The 15926-nt window shown below is 41.3% G+C and overlaps 1 protein-coding gene across 4 annotated transcripts in view; it reads left to right on the top strand.

Annotated features, from left to right (window-relative positions):
• SACS (sacsin molecular chaperone) overlaps window positions 1-15926 on the top strand; it is a 113383-nt gene that overhangs the window by 64253 nt on the left and 33204 nt on the right. For all 4 annotated transcript variants that reach the window (XM_055244026.2, XM_055244027.2, XM_063618837.1 and 1 more), the window contains 4 exons: window positions 36-123; window positions 3331-3416; window positions 6542-6653; window positions 13334-13480. In XM_055244026.2, coding sequence (XP_055100001.2) covers window positions 36-123; window positions 3331-3416; window positions 6542-6653; window positions 13334-13480 — 433 coding nt within the window. The remainder of the gene's footprint in view (window positions 1-35; window positions 124-3330; window positions 3417-6541; window positions 6654-13333; window positions 13481-15926) is intronic.

Genomic DNA, 15926 nt, shown 5'->3' on the forward strand with positions numbered 1-15926 from the left:
TTTCATACATTTTCTTTTGTTTTTTTTTTTTTCAGTTATCTGACTGGATCAAGATTGGAGATCTGACTTCCAAAAATTGTCATCTTTTTGTAAACCTTCAATCAAAAGGCTTAAAAGGCGGAGGTATAATATTGACTTTACCAGAAGTATATACCATGTTGGGTTACACAAAGATTGAGTTTTTTTGTTTGTTTGGTTGGCTGGTTTTTGAAACTGAGTCTCGCCCTATCGCCCAGGCTGGAGTGCAGTGGCACAATCTCAGCTCACCACAACCTCTGCCTCCTGGGTTCATGCGATTCTCATGCCTCAGCCTCCGTTCAAGTGATTCTCGTGCCTTAGCCTCCCAAGTAGCTGGGAAAACAGGTGCCTGCCACCACGCCCAGCTAATTTTTGTATTTTTAGTACAGACGGGGTTTTACCATGTTGGCCAGGCTGGTCTTGAACTCCTGACCTTAAGTGATCCACCCTCTTTGGCCTCCCAAAGTGTTGAGATTACAGGCGTGAACCACCGCTCCCGGCCAAGATTGAGTTTTATCAAAGAAGCAGGGAGTAGAATGGTGGTTGCCAGAGGGTGGGGGCAGGGAGAAATGGGGTGGCATTGGCCAAAGGTACAAAGCTTGCTATACGAATAAAGAAGATCTGGAGATCTACTATACAGTACAGGGCCCATGAGTAACGATACTGTGTTGTATTCTTAAAAACTTACTAAGTGGGTAGGGTAGATCTGATATTAATTACTCTTACCATAAAAGTTTAATAAAGCACAACAGAGGAGATGGGAGGAAACTTTTGGAGATGATGGATAAATTTATGGCACTGACAATGATAATTTGATGGTTTCATGGTACATACTTATCTCCAAATGCATCAAGTTGCAAAATAAATATCTACAATGCTTTGTATGTGAGTCTTACTCAATAAAACTGTCTTAAAGATTATGGGCCGGGCGCGGTGGGTCACGCTTGTAATCCCAGCACTTTGGGAGGCCGAGGCGGGCGGATCACGAGGTCAGGAGATCGAGACCACGGTGAAACCCCATCTCTACTAAAAATACAAAAAATTAGCCGGGCGTAGTGGCGGGCGCCTGTAGTCCCAGCTACTCGGAGAGGCTGAGGCAGGAGAATGGCGTGAACCTGGGAGGCGGAGCTTGCAGTGAGCTGAGACTGCGCCACTGTACCCCAGCCTGGGTGACAGAGCGAGACTCCGTCTCAAAAAAAAAAAAAAAAAAAAAAAAAAAGATTATGTTTTAAAACGGAAATGAAATCATATCCCGTTGGGATACAGTGAGAGGACATCAGGGCCAGAGGAAGACAAGCATGGATGGAGCTAGTTGAGTTACAAGAATGAATGGGGGCCGGGCGTGGTGGCTCACACTTGTAATCCCAGCACTTTAGGAGGCCAGGGCGGGCGGATCACGAGGTCAGGAGATCAAGAGCATCCTGGGTAACACGGTGAAACCCCGTCTCTACTAAAAATAGAAAAAAATTAGCCAGGTGTAGTGGCACAAGCCTGTAATCCAAGCTACTCGGGAAGCTGAGGCAGAAGAATCGCTTGAACCCGGAAGGCAGAGGTTGCAGTGAGCTGAGATCGCTCCATTGCACTCCAGCCCAGGAGACAGTGCGAGACTCCATCTCAAAAAAAAAGAACATGCGAGTGGGATAGGCTGGGCACGGTGGCTCACGCCTGTAATCCCAGCACTTTGGGAGGCTGTGGAGGGCGGATCACAAGGTCAGGAGATCCAGACCATCCTGGCTAACACAGTAAAACCCCATCTCTACTAAAAAATACAAAAAATTAGCTGGGTGTGGTGGCAGGCACCTGTAGTCCCAGCTACTCAGGAGGCTGAGGCAGGGGAATGGGGTGAATCCAGGAGGAGGAGCTTGCAGTGAGCTGAGATCGCGCCACTGCACTCCAGCCTGGGCAACAGAGTGAAACTCCGTCTGAAAAAAAAAAAAAGAATGGGTGGGATAGAAGTCTGTGGAAAGAGAGTCTTGTTGGAGCTTGGTCTCAGTATGCGGTTGTACCAAAATGATGCAAATAAATTTATAGTGACAATTTTGCTTTTTTAAGCAGAGATTTCTGTATACTGATAGATTTTTGAAATGCTGTGTATCTGAGGCATTACATCTCATTTTCTTTTTTTTTTTTTTTTTTTGAGATGGAGTCTTGCTCTGTCGCCCAGGCTGGAGTGCAGTGGCTCAATCTCGGCTCACTGCAAGCTCCGCCTCCCGGGTTCATGCCATTCTCCTGCCTCAGCCTCTCCGAGTAGCTGGGACTACAGGCGCTTGCCACCACGCTCGGCTAATTTTTTTTTTGTATTTTTTAGTAGAGATGGGGTTTCACCGTGGTCTTGATCTCCTGACCTCATGATCCGCCCGCCTTGGCCTCCCAAAGTGCTGGGATTACAAGTGTGAGCCACTGCGCCCGGCCTACATCCCATTTTCTTACTCTTCCTACAGCCCTGTCACTCATCTGAAGGTGACCTCGTCAGTTGGTCTAAGAATATCTAGTTTAGGCAAGGCTTGAAGGTACTTGAAGTGGACGGCCATTGAGACAGTGACTGCTGAATTTCAGAACAATCAGAACACTGGTTGAATTTGAGAATATTAAGAATGTGATAATCGGCACCTCTATCTCTGGCTTGTTATTTAATAGCAAAGCAGCCACAAAATAACATCATTTATTTTATTTGCCTTGGAAAATAGCAACACTCCTCCCCACTGCACCATGCTTCTTGTTTTTGAATTAATAGTTATTATATTTTTGAACATTTTTTGAGACCTTATTTGTAGTTCAGTTAAAAAATCTTGAGGCCGGGCACGGTGGCTCATGCCTGTAATCCCAGCACTTTGGGAGGCCAAGGTGGGCGGATCACGAGGTCAGGAGATCAAGACCATCCTGGCTAACACTGTGAAACCCCATCTCTACTAAAAATACAAAAAAATTAGCTGGGCGTGGTGGTGGGCGCCTATAGTCTCAGCTACTTGGGAGGCTGAGGCAGGAGAATGGCATGAACCCAGGAGGCGGAGCTTGCAGTGAGGGGAGATCGCACCACTGCCCTCCAGCCTGGGCGACAGAGCGAGACTGTCTCAAAAAAAAAAACAACAAAAAACAAAAAAAACAAAAAAACCTTGAGATTTGATAAAATTGAATCTGCTTTACTTTCTGCTCAATTGCATCGTCAGGTAGATTTCTGTACCAGGGTGCTACAGTGAGATATATGCAACCGTAACTTGTATAGCTATACGATGTCTCAGATTCAAGTCACACACTGGTGACAGTTCATGGGATTTTTTTTCTAACTCACTTAAAATGTGTTCTGTATTTTAGGTCGATTTGGTCAGACAACTCCACCACTTGTTGATTTTCTCAAGGACATTTTGAGAAGATATCCAGAAGGAGGACAGATTCTTAAGGTGGGGCACATGTCGTGTTCATGTGTTATTTACTTTGATAAAAATGAGATGAAGTAAATTTATTTGAAAGTCCTGCTAGTGTTTAAATTTTTAAAATGTTGTCTAGATTCAAATGGCTGTATTATACATCCGTGGCTGCAGTGTATAGCAGTGTATAGCTCCATTTGAGAATAGAGTTGATAAAAATATGTGAGGTTTTCTGGGGCAAAGAAATGCACTAAGCTACTGGGTGCTGTAATCAGCAGTGTCGCTCCAGGAATGTTCTCTAGATCATTGTGCAGGGCTTCACACGTCAACCAACTAACCAACCAACCAACCAACCAGCCAACCAGCCAGCCATCCAGCCAACCAGCCAGCCAAATACATTCTATGATTAGAGGCTTGAATGCATGCCCATCGGACTCCTGATTTTGGAGGTTTGCTTTTTTGGGAGGGTTTATTTAATAGGGTAATTATTTTATTTACTTATTTCTTTTCGTAATGTGTTTTTTAGTTTGATTATACTCTTTAAAAAACAGGCTGGGCGCAGTGGCTCATGCCTGTAATCCCAGCACTTTGGGAGGCTGATGCGGGTGGATCACCTGAAGTCAGGAGTTCGAGACCAGCCTGGCCAACTTGGTGAAACCCCATCTCTATTAAAAGTACAAAAATTATCCAGGCATGGTGGCGGCTGCCTGTAATCCTAGCTACTCAGGAGGCTGAGGCAGGAGAATCTCTTGAACCCGGAGGCAGAGATTGCAGTGAGCCGAGATTGCACCACTGCACTCCAGCCTGGGCAGCAAGAGCCACACTCCATCTCAAAAAACAAACAAACAATAAAACAACAAAAAAAGAAAAACCAGTAATCATCAAAGAAAGCAATAATGGGAGATACTGCAAAAATTAGATTTTGTGTTTAATAAGAAACTTCCTTAATTGTCAAAGTAGACCAGTTGTTACGCATTTTCCTTCTCATTAGCTTGTTTAGTGTTTATTACCTTCAGTATCTTGGCCCTGGTTATATTTTCTAGTTTAGATTGTAAACTATGAGGGAATCAGGACTGGGTCTCTTTAACTTGAGAGTCATGCTCAGGTAGGCACTCACTGAGGACTGTTGTGTCTTTACTGATCGTGGTGAGACTGGGCTGTTGGAGCAGTCCATCTTTCAGCATAGGCACCAGTGGTTCACAGAAAGCGAATTCAAAAACAGTTTTTGTATTGACTTATTAGGAAAGTGAGGATGGAAAGTATTGCGATGAGGTGGTTTTGGGGTAGAAAGAAGTGAATAGAATACATTTAAAATAAAGGTGTAGTGGTAACAGGAGTAGGTTGTCATCTGTCAGAGGTGAGCGAAGTGGGATCCTTGCTGAGAAATGAGAAAGGTCTATGGCAAACAGCTGAGGGCTACACCTTCCACTTCGCTTCTTATAGATATCTTTGTATTGTAGCTAGTTCAATGTAATCTTTGTTCGTTGGAAGTTGTAGTAGAATTAGACTGTTTTAGATTTAATAGGAGTCTTAGAAATCACCAAGCCCTACACCACCACCTTCCATGGTATTTGTGTTTGCTGAGACAGGTCCAGAGATCTTAGTGACTTGCCCAAGTCCAAATACAAAATGTATTGTTGCTGTTTCTCAGGGTTAGTTTACAAACAGTCTCTCAGGATTACAATTTAGGGGAAAAGCTTCCTATCCTATTTTTTATTCAACTTGAGAATGAGTGGAACCTGGGACTTAGATTTTATCTTTAGTTTTCTGCTTCTCTGCTCCCTAAAGTACACATAAATAATAAATAGATACCTGAATGAAAACAAGGTCGAACATCTGAAGTGCTACCATTTTGTGAGTTAACATTGTGTTTCACTACCTATTTAATTCTTATTTCCATCCTTCATATTATTATAATATCCTAATGTACATAAGATTGTTAATTTTTAGGGATTCTCTGGGATTGAATGAGGCTTAAAAAATTAAATCCCATGAGAAATAGTAAGTTATGTAACAAGGAAGAATCAGTAGTTGATAATGAGGCTGCGGGAGGCATGACTTAGCTGTTCATGTTTGGGGTGGAACAGCTGGTGGGTACCACACTCCAGCCCTTTGGGATGCACTGGGTGAACTGAACACAATCTCAAAACTGACTTTTCACTTCTGCTCCCTCAGTCTTCTCGTGGTTATTTTGTTTCATGTGGACATTGTATCACCTCTCTACTCTGATGTAGGCATCACTGTTGACATTGCTGTAGTATCAGTTAAAGCGCTCTTCAATTTTTGCCCATCTGTACCTCCAATTTAGTGATCCCAAGGCTCTGGGGAAGTAAAAAAGCTCTTTTGATGATCATGGGGTTGGATCTAGGAGCTGATTCTTGATTCAGATTCTGGAGCTCCCTTCAAACTGACCAGAGCCCAGCGTGATTTTGGTAGGTGTGCAGAAGTGATTGGGGTTGTTAGGATTGGAAATTTTGTTGAGGCAAATCTTGCAGTTTGCCCTTTCGTTTCTACATTACAGGGAGCTGGTCACCCTTCCACTCACCCACCATTCACCAAACAAGTGGTAGTGCTTTCTTCTTGATGAAAGGAATGAGTCAGTCGTGTCCATCCTGAAGCTTTCAGTTTAGTGCAGGACAAAGACATTTTTATATCTCAGGCTCTCAAGAAAGCAGCCAGTTGAAGGGTACATATAGATTGCTACTATTTGGTTTTATTGTTTTTCTATGGAAAGGTAAGTTTAGTAAGCAAAGGATAAAAAAGGTCTATTTTTGGCAATCACTGAAGCTTAAGTTACCTGCCACACAGGACAATACGTGCAGCTTTTGGAAATAGAATAATTTCCTTTGAACAAAAGCTTTGGGTAGATTGTAAATATGAGACAGTTATAAATAGGGCCCAGGATTAATTTGCTAAGTGATAGCAAATTAAAAGACAAAATTTAAGTGCAAATAATTGGAGAAGGACTTCTCAACCATACTGTCACATGTATGTAACAATTACTTTCAGTAGTAGCCTCACCAGATCTTAAAGGTAATGTTGCAAATAGTGGGTTTCCTTTAAGTATATTAACTTTTTAAATATTGTAGATAAATACAAAGATAGATAGTAGATTACTGTGTTATTAATTACTATTTTTTGGTATATTTTTTGGTTAGGAATTAATTCAGAATGCAGAAGATGCTGGGGCGACAGAAGTCAAATTTTTATATGATGAAACTCAATACGGAACAGAGACTCTTTGGTCAAAAGATATGGCGCCATATCAGGGTAAGAATCAATAATTAGGAACAAATTTTATTGTGTGCACTAACAGGCAGTTTTTAATGATTAATAATGCTTTGTTTAATGAACAGTCTATCATTTGTACTTTTTGGCATGTTTATGTCCACTTCTTCAGATGTTTTTCTCTGCTTTTGGTGGGAAGGTGTCTTCGCCAGTTGGTATTTTTAGTGAACAAAGAATAAAATTCGAAAACTCAAAATGACAAGCAATGTAATGACCAAAGCCTCTTATTCTATTCAAACAACTTGTATTTTATATTCTCAGTAGGATAAAGGGACACCATTTATGTATAGTAACACTTTCCTGCATTTGGAAAGATGTTGTGAAAGGCCATGCTTTTGTGTATTTTCTGCTTTAGGAGTACCCTCAACATTGTTTGGAAGTTGGGTGAGAAGAAAGATTGAAGGAGAGGAGAGAACAAGGAAAATGAAAGGAAACATGATAAGAAAGCCATAAACTAATAAATTATTGATCCAATAAGAGAACCCTAATCAATAGACTCCTAATATCTCACTTCTACTCTGGGGAGCTTTGTGTCAAAAAGAATGTTCATAAATTGTAGTATACCTCTGGCTGGGCGTGGTGGCTCACGCCTGTAATCCTAGCACTTTGGGAGGCCGAGGTGGGCGGATCAGCTGAGGTCAGGAGTTCGAGACCAGCCTGGCCAATGTGGCAAAACCCCGTCTCTACTAAAAATATAAAAATTAGCTGGGCGTGGTGGCAGACGCCTGTAATCCCAGCTACGCAGGAGGCTGAGGCCAGAGAATCACTTAAACTCAGGAGGTGGAGGTTGTAGTGAGCCAAGATCACATCACTTCAATTTAGTATACCTCTGAAGTCATTGTGAATGACTGTATGTGACAGAAAGTTACTGAGAAAAAGTAGGATCAATTCAGACTTTCTGAGACAGATTTTTAAAGAGATTTAAGTCATGTATTTTTAAAAAGATGTTTTATGATTTAGGAGGCCAGTTAACATTGTTAGTTAAATATCTAGCATTTGTTATGTCTCATATAGTCATTCTTAGCTCACATTTATCACTTGAAAGTTGTACTTTCTTTACTCTGTAAAAAGAGGTGCGTGGGACATAACATCAGGATTTGTGCGTTCTAGTTCTGACTGCTGCTACCTTAGTGACTTGGGCCAGTCATCACAGAGGTCAGATCATTTTTATAATAAGTGGATTAGCCTGCAAGGTATCTTGCCTCTAAGAGCCTGTGACTTAATGTAACATTGGATTCAAGAGACTTCAGGTTATGTCCTGATCCTACACAGTACTACCCCATTGTACAGCCCCCCCAGGCACTGTTACACTCGGTGGCAGCTGTGACCCTCATACTGACTTACTGCTTGCCTACAAGTGGTATGAGAAAATCTTTCTCCCACATATTTTGAGGATTATATGAGATAATATATGTGATAATGTTTTATACCTGGTGTCAGACTGACGACGGTATGTGCTGTGGAGCTGCTAAGGTAAGAGTGTAAGGAGAGCCTATGATTTTTTTGCTTCTAGCCTTGACTTCACCTTGTTTTAAAAAACATTTGAAACTAGATTATTTTGCGAGTTTATGCATAAGTATATTAGGAGATAGGCTCTTTAAAAGTGGCCAATTTAAAATAAATGTAGGCTGGGTTCGGTGGCTCACACCTGTCATCCCAGCACTTTGGGAGGCCAAGGTGGGCAGATCACCTGAGGTCAGGAATTCAAGACCAGCCTGGCCAACATGGTCAAACCTGTCTCTACTAAAAATACAAAAATTAGCCAGGCGTGGTGGCGGGCACCTGTAATCACAGCTACTTGGGAGGCTGAGGCAGGAGAATCGCTTGAACCCAGGAGGCAGAGGTTGCAGTGAGCTGAGACCCCACTATTGCAGTCCAGCCTGGGCAACAAGAGTGAAACTCTGTCTCAAAAATAAATACATAAGTAAGTAAAAAATAAATGTAGGCCAGGTGCGGTGGCTCACGCCTGTAATCCCAGCACTTTGGGAGGCTGAGATGGACATATCACCTGAGGTCAGGAATTTGAGACCAGCCTGGCCAACACGGTGAAACCCCATCTCTAATAAAAGTACAAAAATTAGCTGGGCGTGGTGGTGAGCACCTGTAATCCCAGCTACTTGGGAGGCTGAGGCAGGAGAACCCTTGAACCCGGGAGGCAGAGGTTGCAGTGAGCTGAGACTGTGCCATTGCAGTCCAGCTTGGGCAACAAGGGTGAAACTCTATCTCAAAAATAAATACATAAATAAATAAAAAATAAAATAAATGCGGGCTGGGCACAGTGGCTCATGCCTGTAATCGCAGCACTTTGAGAGGCCGAGGCAGGTGGATCACCTGAGGTCAGGAGTTTGAAACCAGCCTGGTCAACATGGTGAAACCCTGTTTCTACTAAAAATACAAAAATCAGCCATGCGTGGTGATGCATATCTGTAATCCCAGCTACTCAGGAGGCTGAGGCAGGAGAATCACTTGAACCTGGGAGGCGGAGGTTGCAGTGAGCTGGGATCTCGCCACTGCACTCTAGCCTGGGCGACAGAGCAAGACTCCATCTCAAAAAAAAAAAAAAAAGGGGGATGTATTATATAAAAGCAGGTGGCAGTGATCTCTGATCTCTTTATTTAACAAACATTTATTGAGAGCCCTCCAGGCTCTTGTGTATTTGAGAATATCTTTCTCTTGCATTCAGATGTGAGCAGTCATCTTGTATCATGGCTTTCCCCCTTTACTGGCACTTTGTTTCACAGCCAAAAGCTCTTAAGGTCAACTTATTTTTGTTCATTTTTATATAATGAGATAATAAAAGGCCCAGATTGTCAAATCACATGCACAAGAATGAGAGCTCTCACCCAGTATAACACACTTTACTAAAGATTTCAAGGATACAGCTGATTACAAGACACAGGGGAAGGAAGCATGGAGAGTCCCTCTCTGCTGCACTAGGACACACCTTGGCCTGGATCTCACGGAGCTGGTTTCTGAGTGATGCACACAGACCAGCACTTAACAAAGGGAGCTATTTCAGTCATAAAACATGTACATGATTTTCTCTGATAATCAACATAACTTATGACATTTTCAAGGGGATTATGCCTCTTAAATATATAAATTCCAAGCTTATTTCCAATAAGCAACCTCTGTAAAGTATCCAGTAGCTAAGGACTCTTCCTAGTAAACACTGTATGTGCTTGCCTAGAGGTCTGTCATCAGCATGTTAACAAGGAGATTTGGCTGGGTCATCTCCTTCTTTCTTGGGTATTCCTCAGGGAAAGGGGGAAATAGACTGCAGGCCTGCTCCCAGCCTTTTCCTTCCCGGACAACCTTTTTATTTTTCTCTCAGGATGTTTATTCCTTTTTTTTCCTTCTTTTTCGAAACGGAGTTTTGTTCTTGTTGCCCAGGCTGGAGTAAAGTGGCGTGATCTTGGCTCTCTGCAGCCTCTGCCTCCTGGGTTCAAGGGATTCTCCTGCCTTAGCCTCCTGAATAGCTCAGATTATAGGCTTCTGCCACCATGCCCGGCTAATTTTTGTATTTTTAGTAGAGACGGGGTTTCACCATGTTGGCCAGACTGGTCTCAAACTCCTGACTTCGTGATCTGCCCACCTCAGCCTCCCAAAGTGCTTGGATTACAGGTGTGAGCCACCATGCCCAGCCAGGATGTTTTTTCCTTTCTTATCTTACTTTTAGAACCAAGAACACATCGTTTTGATCAGAGTACATACCGGCTATTTTAAAATTGATCTTGGTAATAGAGGCGGAGAGTGAACCAATGAGACTGAGTTGATTACAGCAAAGGCAGAATACTGCTTCTCTCCTAATTCCAGGATGAATATGATCAGAATTATACCTTGATTAAAAACACTACATGATAACTAGATTCTTCCTGCCCCCGACTTCTCGTTTTCTTTACTGAGGAGGGCTGTCTGTGTGCACTGCCTGGTTCTGCCACTGAGCAGCCAGGGTGTAAGGAAAGCACCAGGTCCCAGAGCCTGGGACAGTTGCACTCCTAGGGGTAATTTTCACCAAGTTTCCTCTTCCCAAAAGTTGCACTGATGTTGTAGGGTGAGAGGCAGCAGTTCTGACAGTCAAAAAACCTTGGAGAGTGGGGGCTCACGCCTATAATCCCAGCACTTTGGAAGGCTGAGGTCAGGAGTTCAAGACCAGCCTGACCAATATGATGAAACCCCACCTGTACTAAAAATACAAAAATTAGCTGGGTGTGGTGGCGTGTGACTGTGGTCCCAGCTACTTGGGAGGCTGAGACAGGAGAATTGCTTGAACCCGGGAGGCAGAGGTTGCAGTGAGCTGAGATAGCATCACTGCACTCCAGCCTGGGCAACAAGAGTGAAACATTGTCTCAAAAAAAAAAAAAAAAGTACCTTGGAGAGTGGAGATCTGAGGGGAATTTTTTTTTTTCATGCAAAACACTTACTTATTTGCATTTTTTAAGACAAGGGCTATGATTTTGGAATTTAACAAATGCTTCCGATAAGCAGGCAGTAAGGGGTCAGCAGTCAGCTGTCCAGTTTTCCAGTTGACAGTGGGAAGGAAGGTGAGTCTTCCTTCAGGCAAGGCGGACTGTGTTCCTGGTAATGTCATGTGTGTGTTTCCTCTGCTGAAATTTTTAATTTCCTTCCACAAACCTTGTAGTTATTCGAGTTCTTTCTAGATTCTGGCAAGAGGTTCATTCTCAAGCCTGGTGTTCAGTGTTGTGACTTTTTGTGGTCCTTTTTTTTTTTGTCTTTGTAGATTCTTTTAATGGACATTTGGAACCAGACACTGCTTGTTAGAAGCCATTTTAAGTTAGCTGTTGGGTAGGAACAGATACTTATTTTATTACTATTCCTGTAATATTTAATATGTAAAATTATATATCACATTACATAAAGGCTGACAGTATCATATACTCATACTGACTATAATAACAGTAATGATAGCTGATGTTTTTAGGGGTCTGCTCTGCTGGGTTCTATGCTGAGCCCTGTATTTGTGCTCTCATTGGGTCCCCAGCACTTTTGCGGTGGACAGCCATTCTTATCCTTATTGTGCAGATGAGGAAATGGAGCCTTGATGGCTTTAGTTTCTGGAAGTGCTGTGGCTGTAACTGGAGAGCTGGGCCTGACATCCTGACTGCAGAGTCCCCACTCCACCGTGTGATTGTCCTTCCCAGAAGGCCTTTGCAGCCTCGACTGTTTGCATATTCCAACTTTAACTATTTTAAAAATAGTAGTCATGCCATTTTTGTAAAACAAACTGGGTCACATCCCCATGTCTGTCCTTGAATTGATGGGAGCATGAGGAGAGGCTTCTGGGGGTGCTGGGAGTGCCCTATATACCTCATGTGGATGGAGATGACACAGGTTCATCTGCTTTGTAGGAATTCATCAAGCTGCAGCCTCAAGATCATCATGCTTAATTGTATATATATTATACTTCAGTACCTTTTTGAACAAAAAATACTAATCATCTTTAAAGTATGATGAGTGAATATAGTTGAATATATTCAAAGAATGTTAGAGATTCTGAAGGTAGGTCTCACAAAATGGAGTTCCAAAAATATTTTGTGCAGAAATATTTTATAAATATTACTTTTTGAAGGAACTACTTTGGAGATAGGTGATACTATTTTACATAGGTGGTATAATTGCAATATTATTTAAACATTTGTCACGTTAATGGTTTTTAAAATCATACAAGTAATGCATTGTATAGAACAATCTAGAGGCTGATGGAAAAACAAAACTTCAAACACTTATAAGATGATTATTAATCTTACCAAAGGATTATTTTTCACCTTATGAAATAAGATTTCTTTATTTTTAAAAACAAATTGTGTATATTTAAGGCATACAACATGTTATAAGTATGTCTGTATAGTAAAATGGTTATATATTGAAACAAATTAACATATCATCTCACATAGTTTCTTCAGATAGCAAGTCTCCATAATATATTTCTTTTTCTTTTGGAGACGGAGTCTTGCTCTGTTGCCCAGGCTGGAGTGCAGTGGCACGATCTCAGCTCACTGAAGCCTTCGCCTCTCGGGTTCAAGCAATTCTCCTGTCTCAGACTCCCAAGTAGCTGGGATTACAGGTGCACACCACCATGCCCAGCTAATTTTTTTGTATTTTTTAGTAGAGATGGGGTTTTGCCATGTTGGCCAGGCTGGTCTTGAACTCCTGACCTCAGGTGATCTACATGCCTTGGCCTCCCAAAGTGCTAGGATGCTGGGATTACAAGCATGAGCCACTGTGCCCAGCCCATATTTTCATATGTTTTATGAAATATATGAAATATTTTATATTTATTTGGTAAATATTTTCCATTTGCCAAAAAAAGATTTAAATATACTATTTAGAACAAATTTCACATAGAGTATTAACAGATTGATTTTCTTGTTTGCCTTATGTTTTTGGGTATCTGAGTAACCTTTAATTTTTCCTTTTTGGATTTTTGGCCAACAATACTATATTTCTTCTGCTGCTAATTTTTACTTCAGTGTGTGTCTTTATTTTTACTGTAAAAACAGAATTACAGTGTGGAATTCAGTCACTCTATTCACTCCTCTATTTTCCCTTCAAATAAGAGATTTTGTATAGAAGATTTCTTGAGAGAACAGAACGCTCTGGTATCTTTTTCTGAATACCTGCCTGCGCATTTTCACACCTAGGGCCAGCTCTCTATGTGTACAACAATGCGGTTTTCACCCCAGAGGACTGGCACGGCATTCAAGAAATAGCAAGAAGCAGGAAAAAGGATGATCCTCTGAAGGTCGGAAGATTTGGAATTGGGTTTAATTCTGTCTATCATATAACAGGTAGAGTATTAGGCTTTTCAGTCTTGGTATTAGAAAATATTATATCTTACATTCTGTAATGTATTTGGTTAACTTCAGAGGTGATACTGTTTAAAAGCCATCTTGCCCAAATTCTTCTGTCAGTAGCAGGAGGTATGTCAATGAAATATCAGTGCATATTGAATTTTGTGAAATTACCACAGTAACAATACCAAAGTTTTACTTCATCATGTGATGCCAAAAGTTAACATCATCATGATCCAGTGGAATCAATGTAATATATTAAGCCATTTGATGTGAAATTTGAAATACAGCTTTTGAACATAAAATTTTTACTCTGAAAAATTTCAAAACTGCAACTCTTCAAGAGTCAAACAAACTGAGTATCACAGATCTTCTTGTACATGCTCTAAATATCAGAAGGTTAAACAGGAAGGTATAATATCTTTTTTTTTTTTATCCTCTTAACCTTTTTTTAGTTTTTATTTTTATTATTATACTTTAGGCTTTAGGGTACATGTGCACAATGTGCAGGTTTGTTACATATGTATCCATGTGCCATGTTGATTTCCTGCACCCATTAACTCGTCATTTAGCATTAGGTATATCTCCTAATGCTGTCCCTCCCCCCTCCCCCAACCCCACAACAGTCCCCGGAGTGTGATGTTCCCCTTCCTGTGTCCATGAGTTCTCATTGTTCAATTCCCACCTATGAGTGAGAACATGCGGTGTTTGGTTTTTTTGTCCTTGCGATAGTTTACTGAGAATGATGTTTTCCAATTTCATCCATGTCCTTACAAAGGACATGAACTCATCATTTTTTATGGCTGCATAGTATTCCATGGTGTATATGTGCCACATTTTCTTAATCCAGTCTATCATTGTTGGACATTTGGGTTGGTTCCAACTCTTTGCTATTGTGAATAGTGCCGCAATAAACATGCGTGTGCATGTGTCTTTATAGCAGCATGATTTATAGTCCTTTGGGTATATACCCAGTAATGGGATGGCTGGGTCAAATGGTATTTCTAGTTCTAGATCCCTGAGGAATCGCCACACTGACTTCCACAATGGTTGAACTAGTTTACAATCCCACCAACAGTGTAAAAGTGTTCCTATTTCTCCACATCCTCTCCAGCACCTGTTGTTTCCTGATTTTTTAATGATGGCCATTCTAACTGGTGTGAGATGGTATCTCACTGTGGTTTTGATTTGCATTTCTCTGATGGCCAGTGATGATGAGCATTTCTTCATGTGTTTTTTGGCTGCATAAACGTTTTCTTTTGAGAAGTGTCTGTTCATGTCCTTTGCCCACTTTTTGATGGGGTTGTTTGTTTTTTTCTTGTAAATTTGTTTGAGTTCATTGTAGATTCTGGATATTAGCCCTTTGTCAGATGAGTAGGTTGCAAAGATTTTCTCCCATTCTGTAGGTTGCCTGTTCACCCTGATGGTAGTTTCTTTTGCTGTGCAGAAGCTCTTTAGTTTAATTAGATCCCATTTGTGAATTTTGGCTTTTGTTGCCATTGCTTTTGGTGTTTTAGACATGAAGTCCTTGCCCACGCCTATGTCCTGAATGGTATTGCCTAGGTTTTCTTGTAGGATTTTAATGGTTTTAGGTCTAACATTTAAGTCTTTAATCCATCTTGAATTAGTTTTTGTATAAGGTGTAAGGAAGGGATCCAGTTTCAGCTTTCTACATGTGGCTAGCCAGTTTTCTGAGCACCATTTATTAAATAGGGAATCCTTTCCCCATTTCTTGTTTTTGTCAGGTTTGTCAAAGATCAGATAGTTGTAGATATGCGGCATCATTTCTGAGGGCTCTGTTCTGTTCCATTGATCTATGTCTCTGTTGTGGTACCAGTACCATGCTGTTTTGGTTACTGTAGCCTTGTAGTAGAGTTTAAAGTCAGGTAGCGTGATGCCTCCAGCTTTGTTCTTTTGGCTTAGGATTGACTTGGCGATGCGGGCTCTTTTTTGGTTCCATATGAACTTTAAAGTAGTTTTTTCCAATTCTGTGAAGAAAGTCATTGGTAGCTTGATGGGGATGGCATTGAATCTATAAATTACCTTGGGCAGTATGGCCATTTTCATGATATTGATTCTTCCAACCCATGAGCATGGAATGTTCTTCCATTTGTTTGTATCCTCTTTTATTTCATTGAGCAGTGGTTTGTAGTTCTCCTTGAAGAGGTCCTTCACATCCCTTGTAAGTTGGATTCCTAGGTATTTTATTCTCTTTGAAGCAATTGTGAATGGGAGTTCACTCATGATTTGGCTCTCTGTCTGTGATTGGTGTACAAGAATGCTTGTGATTTTTGTACATTGATTTTGTATCCTGAGACTTTGCTGAAGTTGCTAATCAGCTTAAGGAGATTTTGGGCTGAGACAATGGGGTTTTCTAGATATACAATCATGTCATCTGCAAACAGGGACAATTTGACTTCCTCTTTTCCTAATTGAATACCCT

This window comes from Symphalangus syndactylus, chromosome 15, assembly GCF_028878055.3.
Source record: "Symphalangus syndactylus isolate Jambi chromosome 15, NHGRI_mSymSyn1-v2.1_pri, whole genome shotgun sequence".
NCBI lineage: Eukaryota > Metazoa > Chordata > Mammalia > Primates > Hylobatidae > Symphalangus > Symphalangus syndactylus.